The 12971-nt window shown below is 43.2% G+C and overlaps 1 protein-coding gene across 1 annotated transcript; it reads right to left on the reverse strand.

Annotated features, from left to right (window-relative positions):
* Positions 1–306: 306 nt before the first annotated feature.
* LOC103179602 (digestive cysteine proteinase 1-like) lies at positions 307–8584 on the reverse strand. Its single transcript, XM_042338561.1, has 11 exons — positions 8475–8584; positions 8051–8110; positions 7319–7411; positions 6606–6778; positions 5395–5635; positions 4321–4519; positions 3568–3761; positions 3137–3228; positions 2322–2483; positions 1508–1697; positions 307–1280 (listed from the first exon to the last, which is right to left on the reverse strand). The coding sequence occupies exons 1-11, from the start codon at positions 8524–8526 to the stop codon at positions 1093–1095; spliced, it is 1644 nt and encodes a 547-aa protein (XP_042194495.1). The 5' UTR covers positions 8527–8584; the 3' UTR covers positions 307–1092.
* Between the last annotated feature and the right edge of the window lie 4387 nt (positions 8585–12971).

Raw genomic sequence — 12971 nt, forward strand, 5'->3', positions numbered from 1 at the left:
CCACCCACCGCCACCTCCCCCCGCCCCACACCGCGCCTCTCCGGGCCGGCCCTCCCGTCAGTCCTGGCCACCGTCGGACACGCTGGGTGTTCCGTTGTCAAGAGTGCCGTGGCTTAGGAAGTGGTGCAACCGAGAGAGAGAAAAAAAAACGCGTGCCGCGGAAAATTGACGCGATTCCGAAATTCTACTGTAAAGCCCGTCACCCACCTTGGAACCAATCTTCCTCCTCTCCCCAACCCCTCCTCGCCGGAGGGCAGATTATAAAAGAAAAGCAGATCACATCTCAAAACAGTTGTAATCCCACTGTGATTTATTAGGGAGACGAAATTACATTGTAAATCAATTAAATATGAGGAAACAAACCAGTTTAACCATTTATGTCGTCCCTCGACCTGAAACAGTAGAGGGCAGGTACAGTGTAATAAAACTTTTGACAGATATCATAAAACTTTTACACAAGGAACAATAAATGTACAGAGTAATCTACCAGGAAAGTAACATAAGCATTGTGTTTTTTTTTCAAAATACAATTTGGTGTCGTCCCTCAGATTAGACATTAAATCTAGGTCCTGTCCGTGACTGTTCAAATGGATGTTAAAGATCTTGTGACACTATTCTAAAACGAGAAGGAGGTTTCTCCTGGTTTCCTACCTGATAATCCTCCAGATTTTTAAAAAGAATTGGTCATTCATTCACTCCATGGCTGTTTGTTGGACACTGTTGCGCCCAATTTAACTGTCTTAATACCTACACAGTCACTGCACTTCACAGAAATTGTAGTCGAGCTTTTTGAAAACTCTTCCAAGCACTATAATAAAGTGGATTATTTATGAATTGGACATCACGATGAGGTGATTATACAAGAGGCATGTCCCGTATCTCTTACCTCTATTATTACTGTAATCTAACACTGCATTATTTAGGGATCCATCCGGAAAGAAAAACAGAAAAAGCGATCTGGTTACTAGTCTAAGGCAAAATTTGTATTAGTCTGGAAACTGTAGTCAGGGCGATTTTCCTGCTAGTATATTGTCTGGGTGAAAAGCACAGATGTAAATCAAATCCAGTGTTGATAGAAATCTCAGGTGCCACTCATTCGAGGGTGACATAAATCGCATCTGTAGTAACTCCGCAGTTGTTGTCCTTCATGGACATCAGTATGTATCCGTCGTTTCCCCAGTACGTTGACCAGGAATTTTTAATTAGCCAGTAGGGCTCACCGTCCAGGGTACCGTAGCCAACAGCAAGCACAGCGTGATTAAGGTTCCACAGTTTGTTTCCTGGAACAGTAAAAAAAAAGATTTAAAACAAATAACTGGACCCCCTTCCCCTCCCTCACCCAGCTCGGCGTCACGATCTGCCATGGCCAAGCACTCTGGGACTTTTCCACAAGAGGCGCTATATAAATGCAAGTTGCTGTTCTTGTTGTAACGAGGTGCGTTAGAAATGTTTATTAATGCTGCTGGATATTTTCCTTTGGTTCCCCAGAGTAAGTTCAAATACTTACCACACTGCGGTTCATAATACACACCGCTGCTATAAAACCTGAAGGATCGATGTGCAGCATCAATCCCAACAGACACAGGTCCGTTTTTGAAGATGGCCATCTTTAACTCTTCGGAGTTCCCTGTCGTAACACTGGTGTAGTACTTCACCTTGGCTGTCATCGTAGAGTCGTTGTAGTGGCAGAATCCATTCTGAGAGCAAATGAATGAATGAATCAATCAATAAATAAAGCTTGGTGAGCCTATCACCTCCATGTTCGCCCAGCTCCAATGGTTCCCCATCTTCCCCAGTAAATAGAGTTAAAAATCCTTGTTGTCGCCTTTAATTCCCTTCACCCTCTCGCCCCCAACCCTACCTATATGTCCTCCCTCCTCAAACGCTACTGACCCAGCCACTCCCTTTATTCAGAGACCTGCTTCAAGTCCCTGCCTTCCCCTCCTGACATCGGTAAGCGAACTTTCAGCCGATCAGTCCCCACTCTGTGGAACTCGACGCTTCCCTCCGCCTCGTTCCCTCCCTCCCCTCATTCACAGTCCATCTCAAGGACCTTGGCTCACACATTAGGTCAAATAAAACCCTCCAATATCCAATATATCCTAGTGGATGACAAACATTAACTACATAAATTTTCATTTTCCTCTATCCCTCCGCCTTGTCCCCTACTTCCCCATCTTCAGATCGTGCCTGAACTTTCCTCTTCAACTGTCCCTAGTCACCTCTCCCCTCCCCCCGGATCGACGCCACTGTCAACCCCTCCAAGACGCTTCCCTGTGTGAGAAGCGCTGTGTAAATGTAAGTTGTTGTTCATTTCTGACCTCTCCCAAGTAAGGACCATAAGACTCTGCAGTTGCAACTCCACCGTGTTTCATGATCCATTCAAATGTCTGCCACTCCCGACCTCCATCGCAGGCCCGGTTCCCGTAGCCCCATGTACAGTCCACCAACATTTGTTGAGACAGCAAAATTAAATCTCCCGTCTGAGGAGGAAACAAGAGATGTAACCAGGTGGCCTCCCATACAAGCTTATTGAATAATAATGACTTTGGAAGAATGGATTAGGTACTTGGATTTGCCAGAGTGAACTGTGGGATGTAATAGGAAAACACCCAGAGATCCTGGCAAAAGTACTAGATTAGCCCACACATAGAATTACGTAGATTATACAGCACAGAATCAGGTCATTCAGCCCAACTAGACCATGCTGATGTTTATAGAATAGCATCATAGGTTTATACTCCACACTCACCTCCACCTTCCGAATCCTCTCACTCTCCCATACCCCTCTATTCCCTTCTCCCTCTTTTACCCCTCTGTGCTATAAACTTCAATGCTTCTAATATACGTTGTCACTTTGACACCAAATACCATAACATGCTTATTTTTTGCAGAAGCGCAAAAGTGGTGAATTTGCTGAAGTTGATTTGGTTTCCGATAGCTTTCAGTATTAATATCACACATTATTTGGCCTCCCCTCCACTACCCCCTCACCCCAATCCAGCTCAAGGGTCATATTTGACTATATTTCTGAATGACTCAAGTCAGCACTGACACTTTGGTTATCTATCCAAGGAAAGCTTCATTACTAAAAAAAAGTCCACAAATCATCATCGTTAAACATTTCCATTCTCACCTTCAGAAAGAGCGCTCCTTCCAAAACACCCGTTATACTGAAACTCCAGCAGGAGCCACACACGGCTTGATCTTTGACGGGGTTCACAGCACCTGAGACACACAAAAGAATTCTGAATTAAGGCAAGCAGATTGGGTGGGAGATGGTGGGGAGGAAGAAACAAACTATCGAAAGTTATTATCAGTCATCTTAGTACAGTGAAGGACATGAAATGGAAGTCTGCTTCACGTCCCCTACCTCGCCACTGTCCAGCGCCTTGGGACGTCCTCCCGACGTGAAAGGCGCTATAGAAATGTAATTTTGTTGTTGTCCTTGTCTGCCTTAGAGGCACAAACCAGATAAAGACAAGGCAACATCAAGTCAACATTTTTTACCACATCCTGTAAGCTTCAACCACATTAATGACTCCAACCTTCAATGAAGCCACGTACCGTATAATCTCCAGTCCATACTGGGCGGCACGATAACTGACACGTAGCGCTCAGCGGGAAAAGGCCGACCTTTATTTGGCTCGCTGCTTATCAGTCTCCCTCTCATGGAAGCCAGCTCATCTGTAGTCTGATCAGCGAGGTGATTGATTTCCATTTTGTAGGTCAGGTTTGCCCGGTTCATCGAGTGGATGTACCTTGAAGGATTAATGTCGAGAGGAGCAATGTTGACTTTTATCACCGTCTGTCAGAGCGAACGTCGTGTGGTTAAAGCGCCGCGGAACAAAGGGTGCAAAATGCAATCTGCGCGCAATTGGCTGCCGCGTTTCGCCCACAAATTATACAGTCAATTCAATTTACAGCGTATTCTGTGAAGCGCTTTGAGACGTCTCAAACACGCGATAAGGCGCTGTATCAAATGCAAGGATTATTATTATTCTATTGCAAAACAAAATTCGGTGTGACAATTTGACAAACATACACTGTAAAGTGTCTTGGGATGGTTTGAATGTTACACAGAGATGCTGAGGGTGATACGGACGGTATGGATCAGTCCAACTCATCCATTACTGGGTCTATACTCTTTCTGAGCCCTATTCACATCTCCGATACCTCTCTATCCCCTTCTTCATGCATCGACACTGTTAGAAATCAAGGATTCTCCCAGATCCCTTCACCTCCAGACAGTCCCATCAACAGTAAGCATCATCAAACGTGACGAGGCACTATGAAAATAAATGCAAGTTTTTTGCTCACCTCATGTTGTGGACGAAAGTGGTTTTTCGAAGCTCGTGCTCTTTCTCATCATCGTCGTAATCCTTGTCAAACGTCTCTTTGTAATGCTGGAACAATTGATGAGCTCGATCTTCCTGATCAGTGGAAACTAAATCCTTCATAGGATTAGCCAATATTCTGTGCTCCACGCTGTGCCCTGGGAACCCTCCACAAGTCTTGCCTGAAACATATAAATGTTTTCCAATTTTTCTTCATCTTACTTTTTATTATACCCAAAGCACGCTTATAACTGCAGAGTTTTACAGATCCAAACAACCACAACAAAATGACATTTGTACAGCGCCTTTCACGTCAGGAGGATGTCCCAAGGCGCTGGACTATCAGGTTTTTGGACCCGAGCAGGGGGCTAGGATCAGGAGGAGTGGAGGGCAGAGATGGTAGGGGCAGGAGGGTGACCCAAGGCACTGTCGAACAGGAGGGTCTTGGGACGGGCCTTGAAGGAGGGAAGGGACGGAAATTCACACCCTATTTTGGAATGGTGAAGTTAAAATAGGTGTTACAACATCATTACAAAATTACAACAACAAAATTACAAGGCGCTCTATAAATGTAATTTTGTTGTTGTAATTTTGTTGTTGTTAGCCTGGCACAATTGGCAGCATTCTTGCCTTTGGGGCAAAATGTTCAATTTGAGCTCATAGTTTAGGCTGACACTCTAGTGCGGTGTGTTATCAGAGATTACTGTCCGTCGGATGAGGCATTAAACTGAGGTCCCTTCAATCTACCTGTTCAAGTGAACGTTAAAGATCCTATGGCACTGCTTGAAGAGAAATGGGAGTTTCCTCCCTTTTCCTGGCCAACAATCCTCCAGATAAAATTGGCCATTTGCCTGCAAGTCACTTCACTTTCCTGTAAAATCCTGTGAAGTGCTTTGAGGTATCTTGACTTCGTAATGAAGCACCATATCAAATGCAAGGATTAATATTATAATAAGGAAAGATAGAAGCGGAGGTAAGATTTTTCAGTTGGCCGCGACCAGATGCACTGCTGATAACAGAAGAGAAGATGATCACAGCAATTGGTTGGTGGGTTTACCTTCAGGTAGTTTGAAAATACTTGGGTCCACGTTGTGGTGCAAATCCATGTAGTCTACCTCGTACTTGTCATAGTGTGAACGAAGCAAGGTGTTGTATCCCTTCATTTGATAGTGGACAGGGATGGGACCATGTGTAGAATTGGCTATCCAAATAGTGTAGGTGTTTTTCTTCTTTCCTTCATAGACAATATTTTGCCAGACAGTGCAATGCTGTCCTTCATAATCCTCTTCCTTGATGGGCTGAAATCATAGGAAAAATAAGGACCAGATTGGAGCACTCGCTTTGTCATCCAGAGGACCTGGGTTTGATTTCCTGGGGGTGGGGGTAGGCAAACCTTAGACACATTTCCTTACTCTGTTTACCTACTAGTAAGTGGGGACACGGCTGTGAGTCGATCGCTGGATCTCTTTCCATGGGTAATAACACCTAAAAAAAAATGTGGTCACTCGGTCCTCAACTGTTCGTGAGACACTACTGTGCGCAATTGGTTGCCCACAAAATATACAGTTAATTCAGTTTGCAATATATCCTGTGAAGTGCTTTGAGATGTCTCAGCCACATAATAAGGAACTATATCAAATGCAAGAATTATTATTATTACAGATCAGACTAATGGCTGATATCGTCTCAGCATGGAAACAGGACACTCAGTCCAACCACATGAGTCTCCAACCACTTCTTATTCCCTCCCACCACCTTCTATTCCCCTTGTTCATGTGAAGGTCCAGCTTCCTCTTGAATGCATCCATACTATCTGACATACAACTTGCTAACTTTAGAGGAACCAGGTCTGTAACATTAATCAGCCCCTAATCACAACATTATCCAATGAAAACGTTGAAAGCTGCAAGTCAGAACAAACAGAGAAATGAAAGGCTACAAAAATACTCAAGTTCTGCTTTTGGTGGATATAGAAACCCGTTAAAAATGGATGATATTTTACATATTAATAAGATAGTTTGTACCATGTCTCCACATCTTTTCTTGGATCAGAAACGTCTCGTATTAAAAGCATCATTTATATCAATTCATATCAGTTTACATTAATTTCAAATATAATTTTTTTTATTTGGGCTGCTGTATTTTTCCTCATATTTTGTTTCCCTTCTAACATCTGCTTTAATCTTCCAAAACGTAACTCTGGTATGTTGGAGTTAATCACTACTTATTAGTGAAGGATGAAATGGCTTGATTTGGATTCTCTCTTACCTGGAAACTTTGCATATTGGGAAAGACGGATTGCGGAACGACAGGATCGTTGAGGGTTCCTGTCATTTGGAAGCATTTGATGACATTGATCTCGGTCTCTGTAGTCTCCGGGGAGATCTTGTAGGCAACGCCAGCAGGCTTCACAAACCCATGCTGCAAGGTTACAACCTGACCTGTTAAGAATGGTGGAAGAGATTATAAGTAAGTACAGTAAAAACAAAAAGCACACAACACAACCTAGAAAGTTGTTACAGTCTGGAACGCAAGGTCTGAAAGAGTGGTGGACGCAGATTCAATATTAGTTTTGAAAATGGAATTGGATAGGTACTTAAAAAGGAAAAAATTGCAGGACTATGGGGTAAGAGCGGGGGAGTGGGGCTCAGTTGGCGTAAGAGCGATGTGCCGAATGACATCCCTCTGTGCTGTAAAATTCTACAACACATCACCAACTATTGCCAACCTACATCTTGCCAACCTATGTCTAAAAAGTTCCCAAATTAAATAAAGTAGAGTGCGTCCCTCCAGGGAGAGAATGCGCATTCCATTGCAGACACAGAAATTTCCACGATTGTTGGCATAGACATATGGAACTCTTAGTGTGGCTCGGATACTCTCAGCCTTGTGGCACCTGGCTGACAAGAAGAAAATATTCTTTATTCAACCTTAAATCAAAAGAACTAAATAGCATCAAATCACAAATCTATAAACTGTACCATTGTAATACTCGATGCGGCTAACTCTCCCAGACAGGTTGTACCAGGCTTCAAAAGGCTCTCGAATCTCAGCGTACGGCAAAGACAGAATCCCTGGTGAAAGATTTTTTTTAAAAAAAATTACTTTGATATTCCCCAGAACAGACTAATAACGTGATCGTGTCACACTCTTAAAAAGTGCGTTCGACATAGAAATTCCATCAACTAGAGAATAAAGTACTTTAATGACTGAACTGATATTAAATCAGCATTTTTTCGCTCTGGTAAATCACTTTCCTATTGGAAGCACATGTAAGGCTGTAAAAATATCACCTCAACAGTTTCCTCCAAAGAAGCTTGATCATTCAGCCTTATGTCACACAGAAAATCAAGCAAACACATCCACACACAAAATATCCTGGGGATTGTAATGTACTTAATGCCACTGGAAGGTTTAGCAATACAATATTAATTGCAATGAACAAAATACTTTGATCAATTAAACTGGGGGAATGAGTCCAGGATTGCAAAGTTAAAGAGTACGTGTAGATTATCTACGTGAATATAAACGTATACACACATCAAATATGGATTTAAAAGTTGTAAGGACTGATGAATGCAATTTGGCATTTATGATAATAATCCTTGCATTTGATATCGTGCTTTATCACGTCGTTGAGAAGTCTCATTTCATTTCGACCTCATCCAAAAAAGATGCCAGATCAGAGAGAGAGGAAAAAAAACAAATCGTACCTGAAACATGGTAGATGTCTCCGAATGAAGGCACTTTCGGTAAATCCCGGGCATCGAGAACTACATTAGAAAAACAAGTTACGGTAAATTTATGATCCTTCCAGTGAGGAACGTTAATGGTGAAGTAAACCTTTTGTACTTCTCTTTCCCCCTGGAAGCAAAATTTTAAGGAAGCAACAACAATTCTGAAAGAGTGGAAAGTATTTTTTACACACACACACACACACATCCAAGTGAGTGTCCAGCAACAAAGGTACATCAAAGGAATTCCTGATTTTTTTAAAGCTCACACTAAGAGATTAACTTATTTTCTCCAATCACTTTTCATAAGCATAAACTTTGGTTTAGTTTGAATGGGAACCAAACCCTGGGTGGAGTTTGAGGTCCCATCTCCTGCCCAACTGACCCATCTCCCAGCTGTTACCTGACAAGCAGCTCAGGAAGAGGAAGCCAACCCATTGCACTGCTCTCTCCATCACTGAGCCCAGACCTCTGAGTGACTCTTTGGTCCCAATTCAGTGTAGACCAGACTCATCCTGTGAGGGGGCGGGGCCAAGGGGGCGTGGCCAGGCGGGCCAAGGGGGCGGGGCGGAGCTTTCCCTTTTCTGATTGGCTTTGAATCAACGATTGGCAGTCGCGATTGGGTGGCGACTCGACCAATGGGAAGTGCACAGAGTTGGGCGCCGAATTCAAAGTTGGTGAAGCGTCGAGACTTGAGCCAATGGTCCAGAGCTTTGAGCCAATGGTCCAGGGCTTTGAGCCAATGGTCCAGGGCTTTGAGCCAATGGTCCAGGGCTTTGAGACAATGGTCCAGGGCTTTGAGCCAATGGTCCAGGGCTTTGAGCCAATGGTCCAGGGCTTTCTACCCCCAACCAAACTCTTGTTATTTTAGGGTCTGTTTAATTTCAAGAAAACGCTACTTTCGTGTATTTTTTTGGCGATCTTGCTTCTCAACAACAACAACAACAAGATTCCATTTATAAAGCGCCTTTCACGTCGGGAGGACGTCCCAAGGCGCTGTGCAGTTGGGTCAGGACCCGAGCAGGGGGTAAATGGTCAGGGTGAGGGGAGGGAAGGGAGGGAGCGAGGAGGGGGTAGAGAGTCGAGAGGGGAGCTGAAGGGACGGTCAAAGAGAAAGGTCTTGAGACTGACCTTGAAGGAGGAAAGGGAGGAAGCGGCGAAGGCACTGGGGATGGAGTTCCAGAGCCTCGGGGCTGAGAGGCTGAAGGCCCGGCCACCGATGGTAGGGCGGTTGGGGTGGGGGATGTGGGGCAGACCGGAGCCAGAGGAACGGCGGGTACGGGCAGGTAGGTAGGGGATAGTAGGTCAGAGACGTAGGAGGGAGCGAGGCCGTGAATGGATGAGGATATTGAATTCGAAGGTTGAATTCAACCTTGCCGGTTTCTTGTACACTCCTCAGGAGGGCATCAGCGATGAGTTATCAGGAGTAGCGAATTAGGCGTTCGTAAAAATACATAAATAAATGCCATCGGTATATTGACAGCGTGATGGCTTAAGTGGTAGTGACTAGTTAAGCCAGGGTCGATTATCAGGTGTTTCGAAATTGAACCAAACCATGAGGTGTGACATAATGCTCCGCAAAAAAAATTGCTCTAAATACTTCTAAATAAAATTTATAAACAAGGAAACAATTTGATTCTAAATTATATGCTTATATGCTTACTACTTTTCCATTTTGATGCAAAATATACTTTACCAGCTATACCACAGACATTGTTCTTGAACCGAGAAAATTAACCTTTAAAACAGTTTGTGTAAGACTTGAGCATCTACAGCACTTAGATTAACCTTTTATACAACCTTTGATTACATAAAAATAATTCATTGCATCAATTAATATTAATAAAGATTACATTTAAAGGTTAATTAATAAAAAAATAGTGCACATATGTTTTTTTGTCTAAAATTTATGGATTCAATTCAATCTGTTAGGTTAAGCAGTAAAGGCGGCCTCTCAGCCCTACATTTCTTTACTGAACTCTGCGCACAGTAAGGCAGAACATGTCTTATCATAGACTCTTTGCAATCTCTTGACCATGAAGTCAGTTCTTCTGCCAGCTTCATAAGGCAAACATGCTGACTTGCCAGCAAGGTTACTGATTATCCTGGGCACCAATGAATATAATTCAAGCAAATACTTGAGGATAAGACTGTTTAGAGATTTTAGAACACATGTGATGTTACAGTTTGGGGATTGTACAACAACAAACAATATTTGTATAGAGCCTTTCACGTCGGGAGGACGTCCCAATGGGCTAATTCTAATGCATTATCTGCAATGGACACATTGCTGTTCCTGTAAGCAGACTCTTAACTCTAATAATACAGTCACTGTTCTCTTATATAATATTCCTCCATTATAGAGTGGCGTAAGCAATAATAATTATACTTGTATTTGATGAAGCACCGTTCACATCAGGAGGATCTCTCAAAGCGCTTCATAGGGTACACTCAAGTGTAGTTGGCTATATTTTGTAGGCAAATGCCAAGGTAAACAGTGTACTTCTCCTAGACGGCGGAATCAGCTTACTGGGTGTGTGTAGATTCCCCCACACAAGTGGAATGAATCCATCTGTGGCTAAAACTAACACTGGTTCAACTTAAATTCCGATCCGTATTGTAATTTGAAAAATCCCTTCACTCGGCCAACTATTCTCAGCACAGCGCGGACACAATATGAAGCAACAAACATTCTTGATGGGATTAGTTTTTAGATACAACGTTTGTGGTTTGGCCAAGAGTCTCAGACACTGATGAACAATGCTTCAGAAAGGTCAGCTTTTTTTCAACCTCCCTTAGGCAGGGGTTAAGAGCTTTAAGCTGCTCACACAACCAGCTTTTGTTGCTTAAATACTAAATCATCACCTCAGGAAACTCCTAAGGGGGAGACACTATAATAATGATAATCCTTGCATTTGATGTAGCATCAAACATAGCTCAAGGAGAACCAGTGGGCTTCTCTTTGCACAGAACACGCCCCCACCAACGCCCTCTCCTCCCCCGGCAATTGCCCCCTTTTCTCGTGAGCTGCAATGTAAAATGTAAAAATGTGACCAACAACAACTTGCATTTACACAGCGCCCCTCACTCAGGGTAGCGTCCCAGAGCGCGACAGTGGTGGAGCACGACGGGAAGTCGGGGGGGAGAGCGAGGTCACCGTAAGCACGGTCGAATAAGAAAGTCTTCAGGCGCGACCTAAAGACGGGGAAGGAAGGGGCAAAGGCGGGGGGAATAGAGGAAGAATGTTCCAGAGTTTTGGGGCGTAGTGGCTGAAAGCGTGGCCACCAATGGCTGTGGGTTAAGCAGGTCGAAGAGGCAGGGAGGTGGGGACAGACACATAACAGGAAACATAACCTTCCCATCCAGATCGGTTTATCAGTTTGGCTCATAACTTGGTCTCGCCATCGAGGCCAGACAGTTTCAGTGGAATCCATTTGTCAGTCCATAGTTCATTCATTTATCTTATTTTGAGAGCTTGTTTAAAATTTCTTTGGACGAGTGAGGCCAGAATTTCACCTAGCCTCAGCCCATAAACTAATAGAATGATAATAATAATAATCCTTGCATAATAATAATAATAATAATCCTTTCGCGAAGTCTCAAATCGCTTCACAGAATATAATAATAATAATCCTTGCATTTGATATAGCGCTTTTCACGTCGGGAGGACGTCCCAAAACGCTTCACAGAACACACTGTAAAATGAATCGACTGTATATTTTGTGGACGAAACATAGCAGCCGATTGCGCGCAGAGGGTCTCACAAACAGACGTGGGTTTTGCTGTGAAAACCTCATTAAGATTTAAAACCACCTTGTCCCCCTAATTTGAGACCAGGCAGAATTCAGTGGATTTTTATTGAAAGAGAAAGTAACTAGCTCAGGGAAAAAAAACTTGGGATTCTCCAGAGCTGCCAACAACTGAACGGTTTATGCATCATTGGCTTACAGGGACGACCGTTTGCATCACTTGTAACACAAGTAACATGAATCTAGTTCTGCCTGATCTCCCTCTCTCCCTTGCGATCGAGACACTGAAGCTTTTTCCACTATGTTTTAAAATTCCAGCTAAGTGTTGTGCTCCGCCCAGTATAAAAAACCTCCCGAGAGATTAATGCTGCATTTCAATCGACCTCGGAATCTCTGAAGCTAGTTATTTTTAAAGTTGATTGAACTTGTCTACAACTCTTGCTGACGCTGGGATATCTTTTCAGACCAGTACCCTGGGCCATAACAAAAAGCAAGTTAAGAATTAAATCCCTTGTCTTAACAGAGAGAAGGAGAGAAAACAGAAAGAACACAGGAAAGTCCGCGCTGGTGTCAATTGATCCTGCGGAGACTGAAAATGATTAAATTTTCCCGCTAAGGTTTGTAACAGAAAAAACGCAAGGCAAACAGGACCGACAAGAATATGATGATAATAATAATCCTTGCATTTGATATAGTGCCTTTCACATTAGGAGGGTGCCTCAACAAAAACAGGATTTACTGTAAAGTTCAGTGACAGTATTTGTAGGCAAATGCGGCAGTCAACATGCAAAAGCAATATCCTTTTTTTGTTCCCTTGTTCAGAGAAAAACATTGGAGGCGCACCAAAGAACAGAGAGCTAATATCAGCCATATGTTTGGGTGTTTTGGGCTGAATTTCTGCATACACGACTTGCAACGTTTCTCAATCATTTATATTGAGTGGCTCCATCTGGTGTATGTTTTTGCAATATTTGCCACTTTGCAAAAAACATTCTGGATGGATATGTTTTGCTGGCAATAAAACAATTTAAAAAAGAGAGGTGGAAATACTGTGACTGTCCAGCAGAGAGAGCAGCTTAGCGCAAATTTGACACTTGGTGTTGAAGAGTGCATTGTTGCTGTGGTGGGGGAACTTCCAAGCCAACTTAGTT

The sequence above is a fragment of the Callorhinchus milii genome, unplaced genomic scaffold (assembly GCF_018977255.1).
Source record: "Callorhinchus milii isolate IMCB2004 unplaced genomic scaffold, IMCB_Cmil_1.0 Scaffold10, whole genome shotgun sequence".
Lineage (NCBI taxonomy): Eukaryota > Metazoa > Chordata > Chondrichthyes > Chimaeriformes > Callorhinchidae > Callorhinchus > Callorhinchus milii.